General features: G+C 40.9%; 1 protein-coding gene across 1 annotated transcript; it reads left to right on the top strand.

Annotated features, from left to right (window-relative positions):
• Positions 1 to 66: 66 nt before the first annotated feature.
• On the top strand, positions 67 to 27,686 carry LOC138846068 (tripartite motif-containing protein 64-like). The gene is made up of 5 exons (XM_089305852.1): positions 67 to 126; positions 13,064 to 13,397; positions 21,997 to 22,109; positions 25,613 to 25,708; positions 27,303 to 27,686. The coding sequence occupies exons 1-5, from the start codon at positions 67 to 69 to the stop codon at positions 27,684 to 27,686; spliced, it is 987 nt and encodes a 328-aa protein (XP_089161978.1).
• Positions 27,687 to 27,994: the final 308 nt, after the last annotated feature.

Raw genomic sequence — 27,994 nt, 5'->3', positions numbered from 1 at the left:
GAAACTCTTCTTGATCTAGTGGATGTGGCACGGAGGACCTATGGGGAGAGCAAGGTCACCCACCACATGGAAGCCAAGCCACGGGAGCCAAGCCGCAGAGTCTACGCGCCAGTGATGGAAGGGGAGGTGAGAGAAAAACCTCGGTAACCCAAGACATTGGCGAGTAAAGGCAGAAAGAGCCTACAAAGAACGAGGCCTGAAGCCCCACTGGGGAGGGTTCACCAGGCTGACTGGAGGAGAGGAAAAATCGAATAAATAAGGGGAACCAGCACGGACATTAGCCTCTCTCTCCACTCACCTTACAAAGCCGAGCAAGACAAAGAGCAGGCGCCATTTTACCTATGTAAAGTGGCACGCACTATTTTGCGTATGTAAAGCAGCGCCCCTCATTAGCCAAGCAGAAAAACCTGACTCTGGTGGGGAGAAATAACGGGAGGTTAACACCTGGTGAAAGTGTGGAGCTAAGGAACTGAGACTGTGAAAATCTGGGGGGGGGGGCGGGGAACAAGAAAACTCACCGAATACAGAAACTTGGTAATCTGGGCAACCTGGTAAGAGACTGCGGAGAAATTTGACACCACACTAGGGCTGCATAAATTCTTTGTGTGGTCCCAGTGGTAAGCAGACAAATACACACAGGGGCCAGATATCATACATCAATTACTCTCAATTCCACTCAGTTGTGTGGAATTACTTCCCAACTACAGAGCTCTCTGGCCACACCCATCACAGCCTCTAAGGATCCATCAAAAGCAGACAGTCCACTTAATCTAGAGTCACAGTATAATGAGAAAAAACACCACACCAAAGAAATCTCCAATATGCCAAACAACAAACGCAGAAACCAAGGTAACAAGAACAAGGAAGACACTATGACACCCCCAAATGAAAAAGACACCCCAATTCAAGATTATGAAGATGATGAGATAAAAGAAATGCATGAAGCGGATCTCAAAAATTGATAAGAACATTAAGAAGTTCTCAAAAACAAATTCTTGAACTACAGAAATCCTTAATGGACAAGATAGAAAATCTCTCTCGTGAAAATGAAATATTAAGGAGGAATCAAAATGAAATGAAACAACTAGTAGAACATGAAACTGTGATAGCGACAAGAAATCATAATGAAATGAAGAATTCAATAGATCAAATGACAAACACATTAGAGAGCCTTACAAACAGAATGGGTGAAGCAGAAGAGAGAATATCAAACTTAGAAGACAGAGAACAGGAAAATATACAGTCAAACCAAAGAAAAGAAGAGGAAATTAGAAATTTAAAAAAAACTGTTGGGAATCTTCAGGATACTATTAAAAAACCCAACATTTGGGTTCTAGGAGTTCCTGAAGGCATGGAGAGGAAGAAAGGATTAGAAGGCCTTTTTAGTGAGATACTTGCAGAAAATTTCCCAGGTTTGGAACAGGACAGAGACATCCAAGTACAGGAAGCTCATAGAACCCCTAATAAACGTGACCAAAAGAGATCCTCACCACAACACACTGTAATTAAACTCACCGCAGTGAAACATAAAGAAAAGATCCTAAAATGTGCAAGAGAGAAACGTCAGATTACTCTCAAAGGATCTCCAATCAGACTCACAGCAGACTTCTCATCAGAAACTCTAAAAGCTAGGAGGGAATGGCAAGATATAGCCCAGGTACTAAGAGAGAAAAACTGCCAGCCCAGAATATTATATCCTGCAAAGCTATCATTTGTGAATGAAGGTGAAATAAAGACCTTTCACAGCAAACAGAAATTGAAAGAATTTGTCACCACTCGTCCAGCCCTGCCAAAGATGCTTAAAGATGTGTTACACACAGAAACACAGAAACACGGTCATCAATATGAAAGAAGGTAAAGGAAGGAAACCTCACAGCAAAAGATCACAGGAAGTTCAAAACATACATTAGAAAATATCTTTGGCAAATGGGCAGGGCAAAGTTACTACTTATCAATAGTCACATTGAACGTTAATGGCCTGAACTGTCCAGTTAGAGGACACCGATTGGCTGATTGGGTAAAGGAATAAAACCCATCTATTTGCTGCTTACAAGAAACACATCTTTCCAACAAAGATGCATACAGACTGAAAGTGAAAGGCTGGAAAAAGATATACCATGCCAACAGAAATGAAAAAAGAGCAGGGGTAGCCATCTTAATATTGGACAACATAAACTTTACCACAAAAACTGTTAGGAGAGACAAAGAGGGACACTACATAATGATTAAGGGATCAATTCAGCAGGAAGATATAACGATTTTCAATGTATATGCACCTAATTACAGGGCACCGGTTTATCTAAAAGATTTGTTAATGGACTTAACTTAAAGGGAGACTTAGACCCCAATACAATAGTACTGGGGGACTTCAATACTCCACTCTCAGAAATAGACAGATCAACAGGACAGAAGATCAACAAGGATACAGTAGATTTAAACAACACTATAGCCCAAATGGATCTAACAGATATCTACAGAACTTTTCATCCTACACATAAAGCATTTACATTCTTCTCAGCAGTACATGGAACCTTCTCTAGGATTGACCACATACTAGGCCATAAAGCAAGTCTCAGCAAATTCAAAAGAATTAGAATCATACCATGCAGCTTCTCAGACCATAAAGGAATGAAGTTGGAAATTAGCAACTCAGGAATCCCTAGAGCATATGCAAACACATGGAGATTGAACAATATGCTCCTGAATGAACAATGGGTCATAGAAGAAATCAAAAGAGAAATCAAAAACTTTCTGGAAGTAAATGAGGATAACAGCACAACATACCAAAACTTATGGGACGCAGCAAAAGCAGTGTTAAGAGGAAAGTTTATATCAATAGGTGCCTACATCAAGAAATTGGAAAGGCACCAAATAGATGAGCTTTCAATTCACCTCAAGGATCTAGAAAATCTGCAGCAAACCAGACCCAAATCTAGTAGGAGAAGAGAAATAATTAAAATCAGAGAAGAAATCAACAGGATTGAATCAAGAAAAACATTACAAAAAATCAGCCAAACGAGGAGCTGGTTTTTTGAAAAAATAAACAAAATTGACACCCCATTGGCCCAACTAACTAAAAAAAGAAGAGAAAAGACCCAAATCAATAAAATCAGAGATGAAAAAGGAAATGTAACAACAGACACCACAGAAATAAAAAGAATCATCAGAAATTACTACAAGGACTTGTATGCCAGCAAACAGGGAAACCTATCAGAAATGGATAGATTCCTGGACACCTGTAACCTACCTAAATTGAACCAGGAAGACATCAAAAACCTAAACAGACCCATAACTGAGACAGAAATTGAAACAGTAATAAAGGCCCTCCCAACAAAGAAAAGCTCAGGACCAGATGGATTCACTGCTGAATTCTACCAGACATTTAAAGAAGAACTAACTCCAATTCTTCTCAAACTATTCAGAACAATCGAAGAAGAGGGAATCCTCCCAAATTCTTTCTATGAAGCCAGCATCACCTTAATTCCTAAGCCGGAAAAAGATGCAGGACTGAAAGAGAATTACAGACCAATATCCCTGATGAACATAGATGCAAAAATCCTCAATAAAATTCTGGCCAACAGAATGTAACAACACATCAGAAAGATCATCCACCCAGACCAAGTGGGATTTATCCCTGGTATGCAGGGATGGTTTAATGTGTGCAAGACAATCAATGTGATACACCACATTAACAGACTGCAGAAGAAAAACCATATGATTATCTCAATAGACGCCGAGAAAGCATTTGATGAAATACAACACCCGTTCATGATGAAAACTCTAAGCAAACTGGGTATGGAAGGAACATTCCTCAATACAATCAAAGCAATCTATGAAAAACCCACAGCCAATATCCTATTGAATGGGGAAAAGTTGGAAGCATTTCCACTGAGATCTGGTACCAGACAAGGATGCCCACTCTCACCACTGCTATTCAATATAGTTCTGGAGGTTCTAGCCAGAGCTATTAGGCAAGAAAAAGAAATTAAAGGGATACAAATTGGGAATGAAGAACTCAAACTATCCATCTTTGCAGATGACACGATTCTTTATTTAGGTGACTCAAAGAGCTCTACTAAGAGACTATTGGAACTCATAGAAGAGTTTGGCAAAGTAGCAGGGTATAAAATCAATGCACAAAAATCAGCAGCCTTTGTATACACAGGCAATACCATGGCTGAGGAATAACTTCTAGGATCAATCCCATTCACAATAGCCACAAAAACAATCAAATACCTTGTAATAAACCTAACCAAGGATGTTAAAGATCTCTACAATGAAACTTACAAAACCTTAAAGAAAGAAATAGAAGAGGATACCAAGAAATGGAAAAATCTGCCATGCTCATGGATTGGAAGAATCAACATCATCAAAATGTCCATTCTCCCAAAAGCAATTTATACATTCAATGCAATACCAATCAAGATACTGAAGACCTTCTTCTTCTCAGATCTGGAAAAATGATGCTGAAATTCATATGGAGACACAGGAGACCCCGAATAGCGAAAGCAATCTTGTACAACAACAACAAAGCCGGAGGCATCACAATACCAGTTTTCAGGACATACTACAGGGCAGTTGTTATCAAAACAGCATGGTACTGGTACAGAAACAGATGGATAGACCAATGGAAAAGAATTGAAACACCAGAAATCAATCCAAACATCTACAGCCAACTTATATTTGATCAAGGATCTAAAACCAATTCCTGGAGCAAGGACAGTCTATTCAATAAATGGTGCTGGGAAAATTGGATTTCTACGTGCAGAATTATGGTGCAAGACCCCTACCTTTCACCTTACACAAAAATTCACTCAACATGGATTAAAGACTTAAATCTATGACGTGACACCATCTGATTATTAGGGAGCATTGGAAGAACCCTGCAAGATATAGGTCCTGGCAAAGACTTCTTGGAAAAGACCCCAGAAGCACAGGGAGTCAAACCCAAAATTAACATTTGGAATTGCATCAAATTGAGAAGTTTCTGTACTGCAAAAGAAACAGTCAGGAAAGGGAAGAGGCAACCGACAGAATGGGAAAAAATATTTGCTAACTCTGCATCAGATAAAGGGTTGATAACCAGAATCTGCAAAGAAATAAGAAACTCCACAACATCAAAACAAACAACCCACTTAAGAGATGGGTCAAGGACCTCAATAGACATTTTTCAAAAGAGGAAATCCAAAGGGCCAACAGACACATGAAAAAATGTTCAAGATCACTAGCAATCAGCGAAATGCAAATCAAAACCACAACAAGGTTTCACCTCACCCCGGTTAGAATGGCTCACATTCAGAAATCTACCAACAATAGATGCTGGAGAGGATGTGGGGAAAAAGGGACACTAACCCACTGTTGGTGGGAATGCAAACTGGTTAAGCCACTATGGAAGTCAGTCTGGAGACTCCTCAGAAACCTGAAGATAACCCTACTGTTCGACCCAGCCATCCCACTCCTTGGAATTTACCCAAAGGAAATTAAATTGGCAAACAAAAAGCTGTCTGCACCTTAATGTTTATTGCAGCTCAATTCACAATAGCTAAGACCTGGAACCAACCCAAATGCCCATCAACAGTAGACTGGATAAAGAAATTATGGGACATGTACTCTATAGAATACTATACAGCAGTCAAAAACAATGAAACCCGGTCATTTGCAACAAGATGGAGGAATCTGGAACACATCATGCTGAGTGAATTAAGCCAGTCCCAAAGGGACAAATACCATATGTTCTCCCTGATCGGTGACAACTGACTGAACACCAAAAAGGAAACCTGTTTAAGTGAAATGAACACTATGAGAAATGGTGACTTGATCAGCTCTTGCGCTGACTGTTGATGAATAACTTAAGATGGTATCCCTCTTAATATTTTTTTGTTTGTTCTACTTAATACTTTTGGTTGAATACTGTAATCAATACACAGGTATTCTTAAGTGATGAAACTTAACTGAAAAGTGATCACGGTTAAATATAAGAGTGGGAAAAAGAGAGGTAAGAGATGTGCAATTTGGGACATGCTCAAGCTGACTTGCCCCAAATGGTAGAGTTAGAAACATACCAGGGGTTCCAATTCAATCCCATCAAGGTGGCATGTACCAATGCCATCTCACTAGTCCCAGTATAAATTTCTGTTCACAATTGATCATAATGATAGGACTAAGAGCCAAAGGGATCACATAAACAAGACTAGTGTCTGCAAATACTGATAGAATAAAAAAGATAGAGAATGATCCAATATGATAAGCGAGATACACAGCAGACCCATAGAATGGCAGATGTCCTAAACATCACTCTGGCCTCAGAATCAGCCCTTAAGGCATGCGGATCCGGCTGAAAAGCCCATGAGAGTATTTCAGGCATGGAAAGCCAAGACACTCTTGGAAAAAAAAAAAAAAACCAAAACAACAAAACCCTAAATGAAAGATCTCCACGAGTGAGATCTCAGTGGAAAGAACAGGTCATCAAAGAAGGAGAAGAAGGAGGTACCTTTCTCTGAAGGGAGGAGAGAACTTACACTTTGACTATGACCTTGTCTAAATATGATCAGATTCGGTGAACTCAAAAGGCTTCCATAGCCTTGGCAGCTCATAACAGGAACCTAGGGTGATTACTGATGCCATAAACAAGAGTGTCAACTTGTTAAGTCAACAATAGAAGTCACTGTGAACTTACGCCTCATGTAGGATCTCCATCCTTAATGTGCTGTACATTGTGATTTAATGCTATAACTAGTACTCAAACAGTATTTTTCACTTTATGTTTCTATAGGGGTGCAAACTGTTGAAATCTTTACTTAATCTATGCTAAACTGATCTTCTGTATATAATGAGTATTGAAAATGAATCTTGATGTGAATGGAAGGGGAGAGGGAGTGGGAAAGGGGAGGGTTGTGGGTGGGAGTAAAGTTATGGTGGGGGAAGCCATTGTAATCCATAAGCTGTACTTTGGAAAATTATATTTATTAAATAAAAGTAAAAAAAAACAATAAAAAAACTGATATACTAAAATTAAGTGGATAAGTTATTTTGTGAGCCAATTTTATTTTTGAAAATATTTTATTTTATTTTATTTTATTTTTTTTTTATTTTTTTTTATTTTTTTTTTTTGACAGGCAGAGTGGACAGTGAGAGAGAGAGACAGAGAGAAAGGTCTTCCTTTTGCCGTTGGTTCACCCTCCAATGGCCGCCGCGGTCGGCGCGCTGCGGCCGGCGCACCGCGCTGATCCGATGGCAGGAGCCAGGAGCCAGGTGCTTTTCCTGGTCTCCCATGGGGTGCAGGGCCCAAGCACCTGGGCCATCCTCCACTGCACTCCCTGGCCACAGCAGAGGGCTGGCCTGGAAGTATTGAAGTCTTCATTTTTTGAAAAAATATATTTTCTTTTTTTAAACTTTTCTTTAGTAAATATAAATTTCTGAAGTACAGTTTGTGGATTACAATGGCTTTTTCACCCCCATAAATTCCCTCCAACCCGCAACCCTCCCAACTCCTGCTCCCTCCATTCACATCAAGATTCATTTTCAATTATCTTTATATACAGAAAATTGATTTAGTATATATTAAATAAAGATTTCATCAGTTTGCACCCACACAGAACATAAAGTGTGAACTACTGTTTGAGTACTAGTTATAGCATTAAATCACAATGTACAACACATTAAGGACAGAGATCCTACATGAGGAGTAAGTACAGTGACTCCTGTTGTTGACTTAACAAATTGACACTCTGTTTATGGCGTCAGTAATCTCCCTAGGCTCTAGTCATGAGTTGCCAGGGTTATGGAAGCCTTTTGAGTTCACCGACTTTGATCTTATTTAGACAAGGTCATAGTCAATGTGTAAGTTCTCTCCTCCCTTCAGAGAAAAGTACCTCCATCTTTGATGACCCGTTCTTTCCACTGGGATCTCACTTGCAGAGGTCTTTCATTTAGATGTTTTTTTTTTTTCCAGAGTGTCTTGGCTTTGCATGCATGCCTAAAATACTTTCATGGGCTCTTGAGGCAGAGCCGAATGCCTTAAGGGCTGAATCTCAGGCCAGAGTGCTGTTTAGGACATCTGCTGTTCTATGAGTCTGCTGTGATATATTTTCATTCCTTTGAAAGGGAGAGTGAATGAGAGAGAGGGACAGCAAGAAACAAATCTTCCATTAGCTGTTTCACTCTTCAAATTGCTGGACAGTTTGGGCTGGGTCAGTCTGATCCAGAAGCTTCATCAGTATTATATCTCCAGATGCTCTTTCATTGATTTTTTTATATATCTAATACTATACATAACTTCCTTGTATTGATATGTGAATGTAAAAATATAATTCAGCTTTCTATTAATTTAGGCTTTTTGATACAATATCCTCTTAGTGGATATAATAAGAGGATATCTGGATTTCAAATATTTACAAATATCAACTCTCAGGCCGGCACCATGGCTCACTTGGCTAATCCTCCACCTGCAGTGCTGGCACCCCGGGTTCTAGTCCCGGTTGGGGTGCCGGCTACTAGTCCCGGTTGCTCCTCTTCCAGTCCAGCTCATTTCTGTGGCCCAGGAGGGCAGCGGAGGATGGCCCAAGTGCTTGGGACCCTGCACCTGCATGGGAGACTGGGAGGAAGTCCCCGGCTCCTGGCTTCAGATAGGCGCAGCGCTGGCCATAGTGGCCATTAGGGGAGTGAACCAACAGAAGGAAGACTTTTCTCTCTGTCTCTTTCTCACTGTCTATAACTCTACCTGTCAAATAAAAAACAAACAAATATATACTCTCAAATAATTATTCATTTCAATCAAGAGAACTGTTGTGTAATTTGAGATTGATCCAATTGCTTTTAACTAAATCACCTGGAAAGAGTTTCCCAAAGAATGATGGAAAACAGTGCCACTCCCCCAGTCCTCACTGCCTCAATAACCACATCAGGGTGGGGATTGCTCATCTTCATATAAAGGAATCACCCAGTCACAATTTATTCAGTCCTGAGGCTTGGTGTTGACTGGGCTGTGGAGACCTTCTGATCCTTCAGAGCCCAGGGAACTCAGAACCACCTACCTTACCTAGTGTACATTCCTGGAAGTTGAAGAGGACCAATTCCAATCACCAGGTGGGTACTGAATCCAAAGAAATGAATTCATCCTTTTTACCTTAAAGCTTGAAAATAGAGGGATTTTCACTGTATAACTCAATGATAAGCAGACCTATATAGCTCTCAGGCCCAGGTTCATGTGTCTAAGAGATAATTATAACATTTTTTCAGTGAGAGGCAGAGGGTCCAATTCTTGGGCCATTTACCACGGCTTTCTCAGGAATGAAAGTAGGCAGCTGGATTGGAAGTAGAGCGGCTGGGTCTCAAACCAGAGCTCCCACATGGAATGCCAGCATTGTGAGCATGCCCTAATCCACTATGCAGAAGGCCAGCCCCTAAATTAACCATTTAAGAAAACATCTGAGACCATGGAGCAGAGGTCTGGGGGCCACTCTGGGGGAAAAAATACTGGGAAATGTTCACAGAATTGGAACAACCCAGAGAGCAGCATCTGAAAGACCCTAACTATGGGTGTGGGTTTGTGATGTAAACTACAACAGGACCAGAGTCCTGCAAGGAGGGTGGCAGCATGGAGGAGGTGGTTCCTCTAAGGCAGAGGAGAGCCACAAAGCCTTCTGCCATCCTCCCACCCTCTAATGTACTGCCAGTGTCAACTTGTGCAAAAGCCTGGCACTCTCAGCCCTCAGTGAAAATGTCTCATGGAACCATGTGCCTCAGGTCAACTTACGTACATCTCCCAAACCCGGTCTACATTTTGCTTGTCTCTTAGCCTCTGGGTACTGTTTTCTGTACCTTGCTAATCCAATTAATCACTTTCCCACTTTCCCTGTAACCTCATCATGGAAATCCAATTTTTTCTGAAGACAGAGGCTCTCAGTGAGTGGGTTTGGTGGGTGGGTTAGGTGAAATCCTCTAAAAGGGGACACACCCAGAGGAGTTTAGACCAGAACAGAGGATCCTGATCTGGAAGCAGCTGTGCATTGGAGAACTGAAATGACCAATCACATCTGCACTTCCCAAGGTGAGACCACTCATAGCACACACTGTGAGCATAGAATTTAGAGGACAGGCCTTCGTGTTCAATTTCTTTTACAAAAATACTTTAAACTTAAGGATCAGTTTACAAATGACTTCTCAAAGCTTTCATGTGGCTTTCCTACTTATTTTTTTTGGACAGGCAGAGTCCTTTTGCCATTGGTTCACCCTCCAATGGCTGCTGTGGCCGGCGCAAAGAGGGGCAACCAGGACAGAATCTGGCACCCCAACTGGGACTAGAACCCGGTGCGCCAGCGCTGCAAGGCGGAGGATTAGCCTATTGAGCCACGGTGCCGGCCTGGCTTTCCTACTTATTTTAAATGATATCTGTAATGAAAGTATCCATGATTAGAACATTCGTATATATTGATTTGTGTGATTAATTATTTGACTTTTTATTCCATGTCTTTACACATCACTAGATTGTAAGTTAGTTGTTAAGGATTTCTGTTTCAATTTTTACACAAGTCACAAGTCAGAGAGTGAGAGAGTTCTTCCATCTGCTGGTTCACTCCCAAGTGGCTACAATGGCCTGTGCTGGGCTGATCTGAAGCCAGGAGCCAGGAGCTTCCTCCAGGTGTCCTATGTGGGTATTGGGGCCTGAGGACTTGGGCTGTCTTCTATTTCACAGGCTATAGCAGGGAGCTGTATCAGATGGAGCAGCCAGGACTCAAACGACACCTATATGCACTTGCCGGTACTGCAGGTGGCAGCTTTACCCGCTAAGCCACAGCAACTTCCCCAGGATTCCACTTATATAATAGATTGAGCATCTGTGAAGTTTGGGATCTGCCCAGGTCTTGTGGAACCAATTTCCTGTGGTCACTGAGAAATGAGTATTAGCTTTTATACAAATCAAAATAATCCTAAATGTTTGGAAATAATTTGAAAACCCTTATTCAAGAGTCTACTAACTATGCCTTAAAAAACTTTGATTCATAGACTACTTGTAAAAAATGTTCAAAACAGAGCCAACCAACAGAAAAGTGCTCCCAAGTTACGATATGTGTAACTTTGGGAAAATAAGTATGAATCATTCATGCCTCCATTACCTGCATCTGTGGATATTCTAGAATAGGAAGGAGCCCCAGTATTCATTATCATTTTGGGGTTTGATTTAAAGAACAATTGGGCAGAGGCCAGCACTGTGGCATAGCAGGTAAAGCTGCCGCCTGCAGTGCCGACATCCCACAATGAGGCCGGATCTAGTTCTGGCTGCTCCACTTCTGATCAAGCTCTCCACTGTGGTCAGGGAAAGCAGTAGAAGATCATCCAAGTCCTTGGGCCCCTGCACTAACATGGGAGACCCAGAAGAAGCTCCTGGCTCCTGGTTTCGATCAGCATAGCTCCACGCGTTGCAACCATTTGGGGAGTGAACCAGTGGATGGAAGACCTCTCTCTCTCTCTCTCTCTCTCTCTCTCTCTCTCTCTCTTTCTCTCTCTCTCTCCCTCTCCTCTCTCTCCTCTCTCCTCTCTCTTTCTGTCTGCCTTTCCTTCTCTCTCTCTGTAACTCTGACCATCAAATAAATAAAGAAATATTTAAAAAAAACCAATAGGGCAATTGCTGCCCATTGCTGTAGTTGACTGTTCACATTTTCAGAATGTGACTATCCCTCTGATGACATGAACTGACTCTGGGAAAATCATATTTTCTCAAACTGTAAATGATTTTTGCATTTTATTACTTGAAGAAAAGGGCTTGGGTTACAGTTGAAAAAGAAACTCACCTGCTTAGTATTTTAGAAATCAAGCATTCAACTTAACACTGATTAAATCAAAGAATATTAGATTTAGCCTAATCTCTTAGTTGATTTCTTCATTAAAGTACCTCTATGAATTAAAAGGCAGGGAATATAGACTTTCAGTATGGACCCCATGGCTTTGTGAGCATTAAAGCCAAGGAGTCCTGGAGGAATGAGTAGCAGAGAATAGCAGAGAAAGAGAGAGAGAGAGAGAGAGAGAGAGAGAAAGGAGGAGGAAGAGAGATTCAGGAAGAAATACTGATCTTGTGTTGCTTCTAAGCCAATGAGCTAATGCAAATAAACCTTGGAATCATCTCATCTTTTACCACAATCTTAAATTTCTCCAAATAAGTTTGTTACATATTTTATTTTATTTTTTTATTTTTGTTTGACAGGTTGAGTTATAGACAGTGAGAAAGAGACAGAGAGAAAGGTTTTCCTTCCGTTGGTTCATTCCCCCAGTGGCCAGTACGGCTGGCGCTGTGCCGATCTGAAGCCAGGATCTGGGTGCTTCCTCCCTGTCTCCCATGCAGGTGCAGGGACCCAAGCACCTGGGCCATCCTCCACTGCCCTCCCGGGTCACAGCAGAGAGCTTGACTTGAAGAGGAGGAACTGGGACTAGTACATGGCGCCTCAGCCAGGGTTAGAACCCTGGGTGCCGGTGCCACAGGTGGAGGATTAGCCAAGTGAGCCATGGGGCTGGCCTGTTACATACTTTTTTATTATTTATTTGAGGGATTTTTTTATTTATTTGAAAGAAATATTTTTATAAAGAGGTAGAGACAAGGAGAGAGATAGTGGTTTGATTCTCTGCTTCACTCTCCAAAATGTCCCAACGGCCAGAGCTTACCCAATCAGAAGCCAGGAGCCAGGATCTTTTTCTGGGACTCCTTGTGGGTGGGTGCAATGGCCCAAGGACATGGGTCATCCTCTGCTCCCTTCCCAGGCACATCAGCAGGGAGCTGGTTTTGAAGTAGAGCTGCCAGAACCCAAAATGCCACTCATCTGGGATGCGGGCCCTGCAGGATTTTACCTTCTGCGCCAAGTATCAACCCAGGTTACTTGCTTTAAACAACCATAATACATGTATTACTTTCTTATTTCTGTCAGATTGTAGACCCAGCATATCTCTATTCATGTTGATGTTGTCTAGTTTTTTATGGGGGCAAGTACAGGGAGAATCTATACACAGATCTTTGCTTTCTCTCATTGGGGAAGAACAACTTTATTTCTTTTTGTTTCTTAAAGGATCTTACTAGAGTCATGGATCCAGATTGCAAGTCTTCCAGCGGGAACTCACATGCCCAATTGGCATGAACTTCTTCCTAGACCCAGTTATGATAGACTGTGGACACAACTTTTGTAGATCCTGTCTTTCTCTGAGCTGGGAGGAAGCCGAGACCCCCATGTGCTGCCCAATGTGTAAGGAGATGTCAGAGAAGACAAACTTCAAAACCAATGTTGTGCTCAAGAAGCTGGCTTCTACTGCCAGACAGGACCAATTGAACCAGGTCACCAGGTTGCAAGAGCAGGTCCCTGTTGCACAGACAGAAGCAGCAGGGCTCCTCCATGAAGTGTACAAGAGACTGCACTGTCAGCCTCTCTGAATGCCCAGAACCCGAGACACATGGCCACACCATGGTGGAATGTGCTGCTGAGGAGTCCTGGGTGAGTAATGCCTCCAGAGCCATGTGGATTCTCTGGGATCCTAAATTAGAGAGAAAGATGGGGATTTGTGGAAATGGAGTGGAAATGTATGAGAATGGAGATTGTGAATTAGTGATTTTTCCCTGTGAATCCCAAGATGTGAAATTGTCCTTCCATGTTCTTGCTCAGTGTGGCAACATAATCACAATTGGGTTGAGCTATCCTGAATGGGAGTCACCTTAGAAGCACTGTCCTTGCATTTGCAGCTGGTGCAGGTGCAGTACAAGTGGTCATCAGCAGAAACTTGGGCCTGTGCTGCAACTGTGACTGCTTCACAGCCAAGTTATATAAACACAGTATATAAGGAAGTAGAGTTTACTGACTTTATTCAAAATTTCTATTGTGGGCTGGCACCACAGCTCACTTAGCTAATCCTCCACCTGCAGGGCAGGCACCCTGGGTTCTAGTCCTGGTTGGAGTGCCGGAGTCTGTCCCAGTTGCTCCTCTTCCAGGCCAGCTCTCTGCTGTGGCCTGGGAAGGCAGTGGAGGATGGCCCAAGTGCTTGGGCCCTGAATCCCCATGGGAAATCAGGAGGAAGCACCTGACATCTGGCCCCTTGCTTCGGATCGGCACAGCGTGCCGGCCGTAGCAGCCATTTGGGAGGTGAACCAACGAAAATGAAGACCTTTCTCTCTGTCTCTCTCTCTCTCATTGTCTAAATCTGCCTGTCAAAAAAATAAAAAAAGGTTGGGAGTCAAGATGGCAGAATAGGAAGGGAGCACACTGATAGTCCGGGGAGAGATAGTTTAATAAAAGTGGAGATACTGCAGGTTCAAGGAAGAGGAGGGGAGGAAACAGCAGAAGAAACTCTTCCGGAACATGTGATTCACAGCGGACCAGCGTGGGAGCCCACAGTTCGGGACACCAGCAGCAGACTCAACACACCAGCGCTGGAACACGAGGTGAGCCGAACCTCAATAGCCCAAGACACCGGCAGGCAAGCGGAGAGAGGAGACTAGAGGGAACGACCCCCGGTGGGGGGGGGGAGTTCACCAGGCTAACTGGAAGAGAGAGAGAGAGAGAAAAAAAAGGTGACTGGTACGGACACGGGTTTCTCTCTCTCCGCTCACCTCTCAAGGGCGAGCAAGACAAAGAGCAGGCGCCATCTTGGACATACATCATAAGCAGAGCGACCTCAGGTCTGCACCGGCCCTGAGCCTAGCAGAAAAACCTGACTCTGGGCGGGGCGAATTAACAGGAGATTAGGACCTAGTAAATTTGTGGTGCTACTGAACTGAGACTGTGAAAAAAGAGACGGTGTGGGAGAGAACTCACGGAATTCACGTGAGCACTCTCCAGAGACGCTACAATTCCGTAACTTTGGCAACCCAGTGGGAGACTGAAGGAGAGTTTGAGCCCACTCTGAGGGCCGAACAGATTCCCTGTGTGGTCCTTGGGAAAGAGCTTCCGATCTCTGGCTCCTGTGGGTATATCATTTGCCTGCTAACTACCTCCAACTTTGTTCAGCTGTGCAGAATTACTTCCCTTTTGAATCAAAAAAAAAAGAGAGAGAGAGAGAGAGAGGTTTACCACGCCTAACCTGGGAGTGTCACCTTTGGCACACCAAACAGAGCTCTCAGGCCACACCCATCTCAAGCCCTAAGGCTCCATCAAAAACAGATAGTCCACTTAATCTAGAGTCATAGTATAACAAGAAAAAGCACCACAGTGAAGAAACCAAATATCTCCAATATGCCAAATAACAAATGCAAAAACCGAGGTAATAAAAACAAGGAAGTCACCATGACGCCCTCAAATGAAAAAGACACCCCAATTCAAGATTATGAAGATGATGACATAGAAGAAATGCAAGAAGCAGATCTCAAAAAATTGATAAGAACATTAAGAAGTTCTCAAAAACAAATTCTTGGACTACAGAAATCCTTAATGGACAAGATAGAAAATCTCTCTCGTGAAAATGAAATATTAAGGAGGAATCAAAATGAAACGAAACAACTAGTACAACAGGAAACTGTGATAGTGACTGAAGTGAAAAATTCAATAGATCAAATGAAAAACACAATAGAGAGCCTTACAAACAGAATGGGTGAAGCAGAAGAGAGAATATCGGACTTGAAGACAGAGAACAGGAAAGGATACAGTCAGACCAAAGAAAAGAAGAGGAAATTAGAAATCTAAAACATATTGTCGGGAATCTTCAGGATACTATTAAAAAACCCAACATTCGGGTTCTAGGAGTTCCTGAAGGCATGGAGAGGGAGAAAGGATTAGAAGGCCTTTTTAGTGAGATATTAGCAGAAAATTTCCCAGGTTTGGAACAGGACAGAGAAATCCTAGTACAGGAAGCTCACAGAACCCCTAACAAACACGACCAAAAGAGATCCTCATCATGACACGTTGTAATTAAACTCTCCACAGTGAAACATAAAGAAAAGATCCTAAAATGTGCAAGAGAGAAACGTCAGATTACTCTCAGAGGATCTCCAATCAGACTCACAGCTGACTTCTCATCAGAAACTCTACAAGCTAGGAGGGAATGGCGAGATATAGCCCAGGTACTAAGAGAGAACAACTGCCAGCCCAGAATATTATATCCTGCAAAGCTATCATTTGTGAATGAAGGTGAAATAAAGACATTTCATAGCAAACAGAAATTGAAAGAATTTGTTGCCAATCGTCCAGCCCTGCAAAAGATGCTTAAAGATGTGTTACACACAGAAACACAGAAACACGGTCATCAATAGGAAAGAAGGTAAAGGAAGGAAACCAAGGAAAGAAACCTCACAGCAAAAGATCACAGGGAATTCAAAGCATATATTAGAACTTATCTTTGGCAAATGGCAGGGCAAAGTTACCACTTATCATTAGTCACCTTGAACGTGAATGGCCTGAACTGTCCAGTTAAAAGACACCGATTGGCTGATTGGGTTAAGGAACAAAACCCATCTATTTGCTGCTTACAAGAAACACATCTTTCCAACAAAGATCCATACAGACTGAAAGTGAAAGGCTGGAAAAAGATATACCATGCCAACAGAAATGAAAAATGAGCGGGCGTAGCAATCTTAATATCAGACAACATAAACTTTACCACAAAAACTGTTAAGAGAGACAAAGAGGGACACTACATAATGATTAAGGGATCAATTCAGCAGGAAGATATAACGATTTTCAATGTATATGCACCTAATTACAGGGCACCGGTTTATCTAAAAGATTTGTTAACGGACTTAACTTAAAGGGAGACTTAGACCCCAATACAATAGTACGGGGGGACTTCAATACTCCACTCTCAGAAATAGACAGATCAACAGGACAGAAGATCAACAAGGATACAGTAGATTTAAACAACACTATAGCCCAAATGGATCTAACAGATATCTACAGAACTTTCAATCCTACACATAAAGCATTTACATTCTTCTCAGCAGTACATGGAACCTTCTCTAGGATTGACCACATACTAGGCCATAAAGCAAGTCTCAGCAAATTCAAAAGAATTAGAATCATACCATGCAGCTTCTCAGACCATAAAGGAATGAAGTTGGAAATTAGCAACTCAGGAATCCCTAGAGCATATGCAAACACATGGAGATTGAACAACATGCTCCTGAATGAACAATGGGTCATAGAAGAAATCAAAAGAGAAATCAAAAACTTTCTGGAAGTAAATGAGGATAACAGCACAACATACCAAAACTTATGGGACGCAGCAAAAGCAGTGTTAAGAGGAAAGTTTATATCAATAGGTGCCTACATCAAGAAATTGGAAAGGCACCAAATAGATGAGCTTTCAATTCACCTCAAGGATCTAGAAAATCTGCAGCAAACCAGACCCAAATCTAGTAGGAGAAGAGAAATCATTAAAATCAGAGAAGAAATCAACAGGATTGAATCAAGAAAAACATTACAAAAAATCAGCCAAACGAGGAGCTGGTTTTTTGAAAAAATAAACAAAATTGACACCCCATTGGCCCAACTAACTAAAAAAAGAAGAGAAAAGACCCAAATCAATAAAATCAGAGATGAAAAAGGAAATGTAACAACAGACACCACAGAAATAAAAAGAATCATCAGAAATTACTACAAGGACTTGTATGCCAGCAAACAGGGAAACCTATCAGAAATGGATAGATTCCTGGACACCTGTAACCTACCTAAATTGAACCAGGAAGACATCAAAAACCTAAACAGACCCATAACTGAGACAGAAATTGAAACAGTAATAAAGGCCCTCCCAACAAAGAAAAGCTCAGGACCAGATGGATTCACTGCTGAATTCTACCAGACATTTAAAGAAGAACTAACTCCAATTCTTCTCAAACTATTCAGAACAATCGAAGAAGAGGGAATCCTCCCAAATTCTTTCTATGAAGCCAGCATCACCTTAATTCCTAAGCCAGAAAAAGATGCAGGACTGAAAGAGAATTACAGACCAATATCCCTGATGAACATAGATGCAAAAATCCTCAATAAAATTCTGGCCAACAGAATGCAACAACACATCAGAAAGATCATCCACCCAGACCAAGTGGGATTTATCCCTGGTATGCAGGGATGGTTTAATGTGTGCAAGACAATCAATGTGATACACCACATTAACAGACTGCAGAAGAAAAACCATATGATTATCTCAATAGACGCCGAGAAAGCATTTGATGAAATACAACACCCGTTCATGATGAAAACTCTAAGCAAACTGGGTATGGAAGGAACATTCCTCAATACAATCAAAGCAATCTATGAAAAACCCACAGCCAATATCCTATTGAATGGGGAAAAGTTGGAAGCATTTCCACTGAGATCTGGTACCAGACAAGGATGCCCACTCTCACCACTGCTATTCAATATAGTTCTGGAGGTTCTAGCCAGAGCTATTAGGCAAGAAAAAGAAATTAAAGGGATACAAATTGGTAAGGAAGAAGTCAAACTATCCCTCTTTGCAGATGACATGATTCTTTATTTAGGTGACCCAAAGAACTCTACTAAGAGACTATTGGAACTCATAGAAGAGTTTGGCAAAGTAACAGGGTATAAAATCAATGCACAAAAATCAACAGCCTTTGTATACACAGGCAATGCCATGGCTGAGGAAGAACTTCTAAGATCAATCCCATTCACAATAGCCACAAAAACAATCAAATACCTTGGAATAAACTTAACCAAGGACGTTAAAGATCTCTACGATGAAAATTACAAAACCTTAAAGAAAGAAATAGAAGAGGATACCAAGAAATGGAAAAATCTTCCATGCTCATGGATTGGAAGAATCAATATCATCAAAATGTCCATTCTCCCAAAAGCAATTTATACATTCAATGCAATACCAATCAAGATACCGAAGACCTTCTTCTCAGATCTGGAAAAAATGGTGGTGAAATTCATATGGAGGCACAAGAGACCTCGAATAGCGAAAGCAATCTTGTACAACAACAACAAAGCCGGAGGCATCACAATACCAGATTTCAGGACATACTACAGGGCAGTTGTAATCAAAACAGCATGGTACTGGTACAGAAACAGATGGATAGACCAATGGAACAGAATTGAAACACCAGAAATCAATCCAAACATCTACAGCCAACTTATATTTGATCAAGGATCTAAAACCAATTCCTGGAGCAAGGACAGTCTATTCAATAAATGGTGCTGGGAAAATTGGATTTCCACGTGCAGAATCATGAAGCAAGACCCCTACCTTTCACCTTACACAAAAATCCACTCAACATGGATTAAAGACTTAAATCTACTACCTGACACCATCAAGTTATTAGAGAACATTGGAGAAACTCTTCAAGATATTGGCACAGGCAAAGAATTTCTGGAAAAGACCCGGGAGGCAGAGGCAGTCAAAGCCAAAATCAACTATTGGGATTGCATCAAATTGAGAAGTTTCTGTACTGCAAAATAAACAGTCAGGAGAGTGAAGAGACAACCGACAGAATGGGAAAAATATTTGCTAACTCTGCAACAGATAAAGGGTTAATAACCAGAATCTACAAAGAGATCAAGAAACTCCACAACAACAAAACAAACAACCCACTTAAGAGATGGGCCAAAGACCTCAATAGACATTTTTCAAAAGAGGAAATCCAAATGGCCAACAGGCACATGAAAAAATGTTCAAGGTCATTCGCAATCAGGGAAATGCAAATCAAAACCACAATGAGGTTTCACCTCACCCCGGTTAGAATGGCTCACATGCAGAAATCTACCAACAGATGCTGGCGAGGATGTGGGGAAAAAGGGACACTAACCCACTGTTGGTGGGAATGCAAACTGGTAAAGCCACTATGGAAGTCAGTCTGGAGATTCCTCAGAAACCTGAAGATAACCCTACCGTTCGACCCAGCCATCCCACTCCTTGGAATTTACCCAAAGGAATTTAAATTGGCAAACAAAAAGCGGTCTGCACCCTAATGTTTATTGCAGCTCAATTCACAATAGCTAAGACCTGGAACCAACCTAAATGCCCATCAACGGTAGACTGGATAAAGAAATTATGGGATATGTACTCTTTAGAATACTATACCGCAGTAAGAAACAATGAAATCCAGTCATTTGCAACAAAATGGAGGAATCTGTAACACATCATGCTGAGTGAAATAAGCCAGTCCCAAAGGGACAAATACCATATGTTCTCCCTGATCAGTGACAACTGACTGAACGCCAAAAAGGAAACCTCCTGAAGTGAAATGGACACTATGGGAAACGGTGACTTGATCAGCATAGCCCTGACTGTTAATGAACAACTAAATACATTATCCCTCTTAGTAGTTTTTTTTATCTGTTCTACTTAATATGACTGGTTTAGATCTGTAATTGATGCACAGTTATTCTTAAGTGTTGAAAATTAACTGAAATGTGATCCTGTTGAACATGGTGGTGGGAATGGGAGAGGGAAGAGATGTATAATTTGGGACATGCTCAGGCTGACTTGCCCCAAGTGGTGGAGTTGGAAGCATACCAGGGGATTCCAATTCAATCCCATCGAGGTGGCATGTACCAATGCCATCTCACTGTTCCAGGTGATCAGTTTCAGTTCACAGTTGGTCATGGTGAAGGGACTGGGAGTCAAAGGGAGCACATAGACAAGTCTAGTACCTGCTAACGCTAACTGATGGAGTAAATAAAGGGGAGAGTGATCCAACATGGGAAGTGAGATACTCAGCAGACTCATAGAATGGCAGATGTCCTAAATAGCACTCTGGCCTCAGAATCAGCCCTAAAGGCATTCGGAGCTGGCTGAAAAGCTCATGAGAGTATTTCAGGCATGGAAAGCCAAGACACTCTGGCAAAAGATCTCTGCGAGTGAGATCCCAGTGGAAAGAACAGGTCATCAAAGAAGGAGGTACCTTTCTCTGAAGGGAGGAGAGAACCTCCACTTTGACTATGACCTTGTCTAAACAAGATAAGAGTCGGAGAACTCAGAGGGCTTCCATAGCCTTGGAAACTCATGACTGGAGCATAGGGAGATTACTGATGCCATAGACAGGAGTGTCAATTGGTAAAGTCAACAACAGGAGTCACTGTGCACTTACTCCTCATGTAGGATCTCTATCCTTAATGTGCTGTACATTGAGATTTAATGCTATAACGAGTACTCAAACAATATATTTCACTTTGTGTTTCGATGGGGGTGCAAACTGTTGAAATCCTTACTTAATGCATACTAAACTGATCCTCTGTAAAAAAAAAAAAAAAAGAAATTATCAATTCCCAACTTGACTCTCACTGGGATTAAACATGACAATAGGTCTGATCTGATTCCATCATCATTTAAAAAAAATCATCTATTATTTTTCACTGTATGTTTCTGTGTGGGAGCAAACTGTTGAAATCCATACTTAATGTATACTAAGCTGATCTTCTGTATATTAAGATAATCGAAAATGAATCTTGACGTGAATGGAAGGGGAGAGGGAGTGGGAAAGGTGAGGGTTGTGGGTGGGAGGGACGGTATTGGGGGGAAGCCATTGTAATCCATAAGTCGTACTTTGGAAATTTATATGCATTAAATAAAAGTTAAAAAAAAAATAAAAAAATAAAAAAATACAAAGAATCATCATCCAACCTGACATTTCACAGGGGACCAAGGCAAAAAAAGGGATTCAGAGGAGAAGTAAACTGGGTTGGAACATTACAATGTATGAGGGAACCTTTGTCAACATCATAGAAACCCACTGTCCCATGGTCACAATCCAGAAACACCCCAACCATACTCAGGGGCCTCTTCACATAGTGAGTTAAGGGTGGAACACTGGTGGAGAGGACGTAATGGTTGTTACTCTTCAGGGAGGCCAGGAGAAATGCTTCTTCAAAATGAATAATGTCACTGGTATCAGTTGTGCTGGAATCATTACAGACTCCCAAAATCCAGCTGGAAGAGGATGACATATCCACCTCCCAGTGATATTTGCCAGAGGTGAAGGTCTGAGCACCCCACACAGCAAAGCTCTCTGCTCTCTGGGAATGGGTGGGAATACTACTTTTTTTTTTTTTTGCCAATTATTGAATTTCTGAGATCCTCAGAGAGCCTTACATAGCAGCGGACCACTTCCTTCCTCAGACCATTATCTGCTGCAGAAAGAGAACAATCTGATAAATGAATGTTGTTTCCATGTCCTGAAAACAAAGGTTTGCTGCCTGTGGAATCAATTCACTTAACTTTGCAAGGAAATCTAACAGAAGAAAGGAAGCATAATGAATTGAGATTCCCTCAACTGAGAAATCAGAGGGTTCAAGTGGCTTTACGGCAAAAAAAAAAAAAAAAAAAAAAATCAAATAAGAGAAAAATAAGAAAAAGAACTTGGACATATCACATAGTGTGAAGTAGGGTTTTCGTTCATGCGGAGTGTTAATTGTTTCAATAGCTTTGAATATGTATGTTTACATTTCTTTGAAAAAAGAGACACAGAGACAGAGAAATCTTCCATCTCTGGTTCACTCTCCAAATACCCATAACCAGGGCTGGAACAGGCCTGAGCCAGGAGCCAAGATCCAAACATGGTCTCCCACATGGGTAGCATGGATCCATATATTAGGGACAACATCTGCTGCCCCTCAAGGTGTGTATTAGCAGGAAGCTGGATGGAAGCTGGGGTGGGACTGAATCCCAGGCACTTTGCTATGGGGTACAGGTGCCCAAGATACTTACTGCTGTGCCAAATGCCTACCACTAGTTAGCATGTATTGAGACAAACCTACAACTCTACTTTTTTGGCTAGAAAAGTATTTTTGAGTTTTTTCTTTAATTCCATTAGTAAATAACACTACTTTGAAATGTGATACTTACTAATTGGGAAATAAGCTATACATCTGAATATTTCCATCATAAAACACATGCCCCAATAAGTAGTTTCTTTAAAGAATGTTCTGACTTCAGCTTATCTGTTCAGAACGTGGATTTAGTCTAATCTGTGTTTCAACCTTCTGTTCTCTGAACTCTTGTCTAGTGCAGTCCTAACACCATTGCACTGTTTTCACAGATTTCTCATCATTTGATTGTTTTCATAATCATGAGATAGTATTGGAATGGTTCTGCTTTTGACAGTTTCTCGTATTTTGGGTTGGTCAAGTCTTTCTGAGTTTATCAATAATAATAGCTATTTTAGCAGTGCAGGATAAATACACTTGGCATATAGAACAAATTAAAGACCACCAGTGCCATATTTAAACTTTAAGAAATGCAGTGAAAAGGGACCTGTATTGTAGCATAGTGGTTAAGGCTGATACCTATGACACGAGCATCCCATATGAGAGCCAGTTCATGTCCCAGCTGTTCCACTTCTGATCCAGCTCCCTAATAATGGCCTGGGAAAAGCAGCAGCAGATGACCCAAATGTCAACAGGGATGACCTGTTTCCTCTAAACCATGGTATCCTCACTAGGTGTCTTGGCTGGCACAGGATTTGTGATCACTGAGTTATCATTTGAAAACACCACTGCTTCTGGGAGGAAATCACAAATCCTTCATGGTAAATGGAATTTGCCAAAGCAGTATGGTAATTGTAAAACTTTATAGTAATTGAAGAACATCTTTTTCATTCTTACCTTGAATGAATGAGTCTTTTTAATTTCCTCTGTCACATTGTTTTTCAATTCCTGGATCAGTTCCCATAAAGTATTCATTTCCTTTAAAAGTTTTTCCTGCAGAATGATTATAAGATTTAGCAACATGGAATATGTTCTTATATATGTCACCCCCTTACTTATTGGAAACGGCAGTGGTTGAGGGAATAGTATTGAGAACACTAATGTTTTTCCTTCTGTTTTCTTTTTCTGATAATAGTAATATTGAATAAAGTAGAGTGGTCATATTTTCACAAATTAATCTAATTTTAGTCTTAGATTTGGGATATTAAAGGTGGTAGAAAATTACAATAAGGCCATCATTGTAGTGTGGAAAGCTCATTGGCCACCAGCTAGACCAGTATCCCATTTGGGTACCAATTCATGTCCTGGCTCGTCCACTTCTGCTCCATTTCCCTTCTGATGGCCTGTGAAGCAATGGAAGATGACCCAAGTGCTTGAACATCTGACACCCACATGAAAGACCCAAAAGAGGATCCTGACTCCCAGCTTCAGCCTGGCCCACCCTGGTCACGAGGCTATTTGGGGTAAAAACCTTAAAATTGGATGGCAAATTTCTCTCTCTCTCTCTCTCTCTCTCTCTCTCTTTCTCTCTCTCTCTGTGTGTGTGTGTGTGTGTGTAAATTTGCCCTTGAAATAAGTAAATAAATCTTAAAAATGAAAGAGGAAATTTACAATAGAATTTTTTTTATTTTTTTTAACTTTTATTTAATGAATATAAATTTCCAAAGTACGATTTATGGATTACAATGGCTTCCCCCCAATACCGTCCCTCCCACCCACAACCCTCACCTTTCCCACTCCCTCTCCCCTTCCATTCACATCAAGATTCATTTTCGATTATCTTAATATACAGAAGATCAGCTTAGTATACATTAAGTAAGGATTTCAACAGTTTGCTCCCACACAGAAACATAAAGTGAAAAATAATAGATGATTTTTTTTAAGTGATGATGAAATCAGATCAGACCTATTGTCATGTTTAATCCCAGTGAGAGTCAAGTTGGGAGTTGATAATTTCTTTTTTTTTTTTTTTACAGAGGATCAGTTTAGTATGCATTAAGTAAAGATTTCAACAGTTTGCACCCCCATAGAAACACAAAGTGAAATATATTGTTTGAGTACTCGTTATAGCATTAAATCTCAATGCAGAGCACATTAAGGACAGAGATCCTACATGAGGAGTAAGTGCACAGTGACTCCTGTTGTTGACTTTACCAATTGACACGCCTGTCTATGGCATCAGTAATCTCCCTATGCTCTAGTCATGAGTTTCCAAGGCTATGGAAGCCCTCTGAGTTCTCCGATTCTTATCTTGTTTAGACAAGGTCATAGTCAAAGTGGAGGTTCTCTCCTCCCTTCAGAGAAATCGTACTTTGGAAATTTATATTCATTAAATAAAAGTTAAAAAAAATAAAAAAAATTCTAATGTAAATTTCCTCTTTCATTTTTAAGATTTATTTACTTATTTCAAGGGCAAATTTACACACACACACACACACACAGAGAGAGAGAGAAAGAGAGAGAGAGAGAGAGAGAGAGAGAGAGAAATTTGCCATCCAATTTTAAGGTTTTTACCCCAAATAGCCTCGTGACCAGGGTGGTCCAGGCTGAAGCTGGGAGTCAGGATCCTCTTTTGGGTCTTTCATGTGGGTGTCAGATGTTCAAGCACTTGGGTCATCTTCCATTGCTTCACAGGCCATCAGAAGGGAAATGGAGCAGAAGTGGACGAGCCAGGACATGAATTGGTACCCAAATGGGATACTGGTCTAGCTGGTGGCCAATGAGCTTTCCACACTACAATGATGGCCTTATTGTAATTTTCTACCACCTTTAATATCCCAAATCTAAGACTAAAATTAGATTAATTTGTGAAAATATGACCACTCTACTTTATTCAATATTACTATTATCAGAAAAAGAAAACAGAAGGAAAAACATTAGTGTTCTCAATACTATTCCCTCAACCACTGCCGTTTCCAATAAGTAAGGGGGTGACATATATAAGAACATATTCCATGTTGCTAAATCTTATAATCATTCTGCAGGAAAAACTTTTAAAGGAAATGAATACTTTATGGGAACTGATCCAGGAATTGAAAAACAATGTGACAGAGGAAATTAAAAAGACTCATTCATTCAAGGTAAGAATGAAAAAGATGTTCTTCAATTACTATAAAGTTTTACAATTACCATACTGCTTTGGCAAATTCCATTTACCATGAAGGATTTGTGATTTCCTCCCAGAAGCAGTGGTGTTTTCAAATGATAACTCAGTGATCACAAATCCTGTGCCAGCCAAGACACCTAGTGAGGATACCATGGTTTAGAGGAAACAGGTCATCCCTGTTGACATTTGGGTCATCTGCTGCTGCTTTTCCCAGGCCATTATTAGGGAGCTGGATCAGAAGTGGAACAGCTGGGACATGAACTGGCTCTCATATGGGATGCTCGTGTCATAGGTATCAGCCTTAACCACTATGCTACAATACAGGTCCCTTTTCACTGCATTTCTTAAAGTTTAAATATGGCACTGGTGGTCTTTAATTTGTTCTATATGCCAAGTGTATTTATCCTGCACTGCTAAAATAGCTATTATTATTGATAAACTCAGAAAGACTTGACCAACCCAAAATACGAGAAACTGTCAAAAGCAGAACCATTCCAATACTATCTCATGATTATGAAAACAATCAAATGATGAGAAATCTGTGAAAACAGTGCAATGGTGTTAGGACTGCACTAGACAAGAGTTCAGAGAACAGAAGGTTGAAACACAGATTAGACTAAATCCACGTTCTGAACAGATAAGCTGAAGTCAGAACATTCTTTAAAGAAACTACTTATTGGGGCATGTGTTTTATGATGGAAATATTCAGATGTATAGCTTATTTCCCAATTAGTAAGTATCACATTTCAAAGTAGTGTTATTTACTAATGGAATTGAAGAAAAAACTCAAAAATACTTTTCTAGCCAAAAAAGTAGAGTTGTAGGTTTGTCTCAATACATGCTAACTAGTGGTAGGCATTTGGCACAGCAGTAAGTATCTTGGGCACCTGTACCCCATAGCAAAGTGCCTGGGATTCAGTCCCACCCCAGCTTCCATCCAGCTTCCTGCTAATACACACCTTGAGGGGCAGCAGATGTTGTCCCTAATATATGGATCCATGCTACCCATGTGGGAGACCATGTTTGGATCTTGGCTCCTGGCTCAGGCCTGTTCCAGCCCTGGTTATGGGTATTTGGAGAGTGAACCAGAGATGGAAGATTTCTCTGTCTCTGTGTCTCTTTTTTCAAAGAAATGTAAACATACATATTCAAAGCTATTGAAACAATTAACACTCCGCATGAACGAAAACCCTACTTCACACTATGTGATATGTCCAAGTTCTTTTTCTTATTTTTCTCTTATTTGATTTTTTTTTTTTTTTTTTTTTTTTTTTTGCCGTAAAGCCACTTGAACCCTCTGATTTCTCAGTTGAGGGAATCTCAATTCATTATGCTTCCTTTCTTCTGTTAGATTTCCTTGCAAAGTTAAGTGAATTGATTCCACGGGCAGCAAACCTTTGTTTTCAGGACATGGAAACAACATTCATTTATCAGATTGTTCTCTTTCTGCAGCAGATAATGGTCTGAGGAAGGAAGTGGTCCGCTGCTATGTAAGGCTCTCTGAGGATCTCAGAAATTCAATAATTGGCAAAAAAAAAAAAAAAAGTAGTATTCCCACCCATTCCCAGAGAGCAGAGAGCTTTGCTGTGTGGGGTGCTCAGACCTTCACCTCTGGCAAATATCACTGGGAGGTGGATATGTCATCCTCTTCCAGCTGGATTTTGGGAGTCTGTAATGATTCCAGCACAACTGATACCAGTGACATTATTCATTTTGAAGAAGCATTTCTCCTGGCCTCCCTGAAGAGTAACAACCATTACGTCCTCTCCACCAGTGTTCCACCCTTAACTCACTATGTGAAGAGGCCCCTGAGTATGGTTGGGGTGTTTCTGGATTGTGACCATGGGACAGTGGGTTTCTATGATGTTGACAAAGGTTCCCTCATACATTGTAATGTTCCAACCCAGTTTACTTCTCCTCTGAATCCCTTTTTTTGCCTTGGTCCCCTGTGAAATGTCAGGTTGGATGATGATTCTTTGTATTTTTTTATTTTTTTTTTAACTTTTATTTAATGCATATAAATTTCCAAAGTACGACTTATGGATTACAATGGCTTCCCCCCAATACCGTCCCTCCCACCCACAACCCTCACCTTTCCCACTCCCTCTCCCCTTCCATTCACGTCAAGATTCATTTTCGATTATCTTAATATACAGAAGATCAGCTTAGTATACATTAAGTATGTATTTCAACAGTTTGCTCCCACACAGAAACATAAAGTGAAAAATAATAGATGATTTTTTTTAAATGATGATGGAAT

The sequence above is a fragment of the Oryctolagus cuniculus genome, chromosome 1 (genome assembly GCF_051225735.1).
Source record: "Oryctolagus cuniculus isolate XC-2025 breed Fujian yellow rabbit chromosome 1, ASM5122573v1, whole genome shotgun sequence".
Lineage (NCBI taxonomy): Eukaryota > Metazoa > Chordata > Mammalia > Lagomorpha > Leporidae > Oryctolagus > Oryctolagus cuniculus.
The sequence above is the reverse complement of the archived record's forward strand: the minus strand, read 5'-3'. Positions and strand labels throughout refer to the sequence as shown.

Excerpts from the sequence above, each read along its gene's own strand:
- LOC138846068 (XM_089305852.1), top strand. The coding sequence starts at position 67 with ATGGAAGCCAAGCCACGGGAGCCAAGCCGCAGAGTCTACGCGCCAGTG. Across the intron at positions 127-13,063 it reads CGCCAGTGATGGAAGGGGAG|AGTCATGGATCCAGATTGCA; the intron begins GTGAGAGAAAAA and ends GGATCTTACTAG. Across the intron at positions 22,110-25,612 it reads TCCATGTCCTGAAAACAAAG|GAAAAACTTTTAAAGGAAAT; the intron begins GTTTGCTGCCTG and ends ATCATTCTGCAG.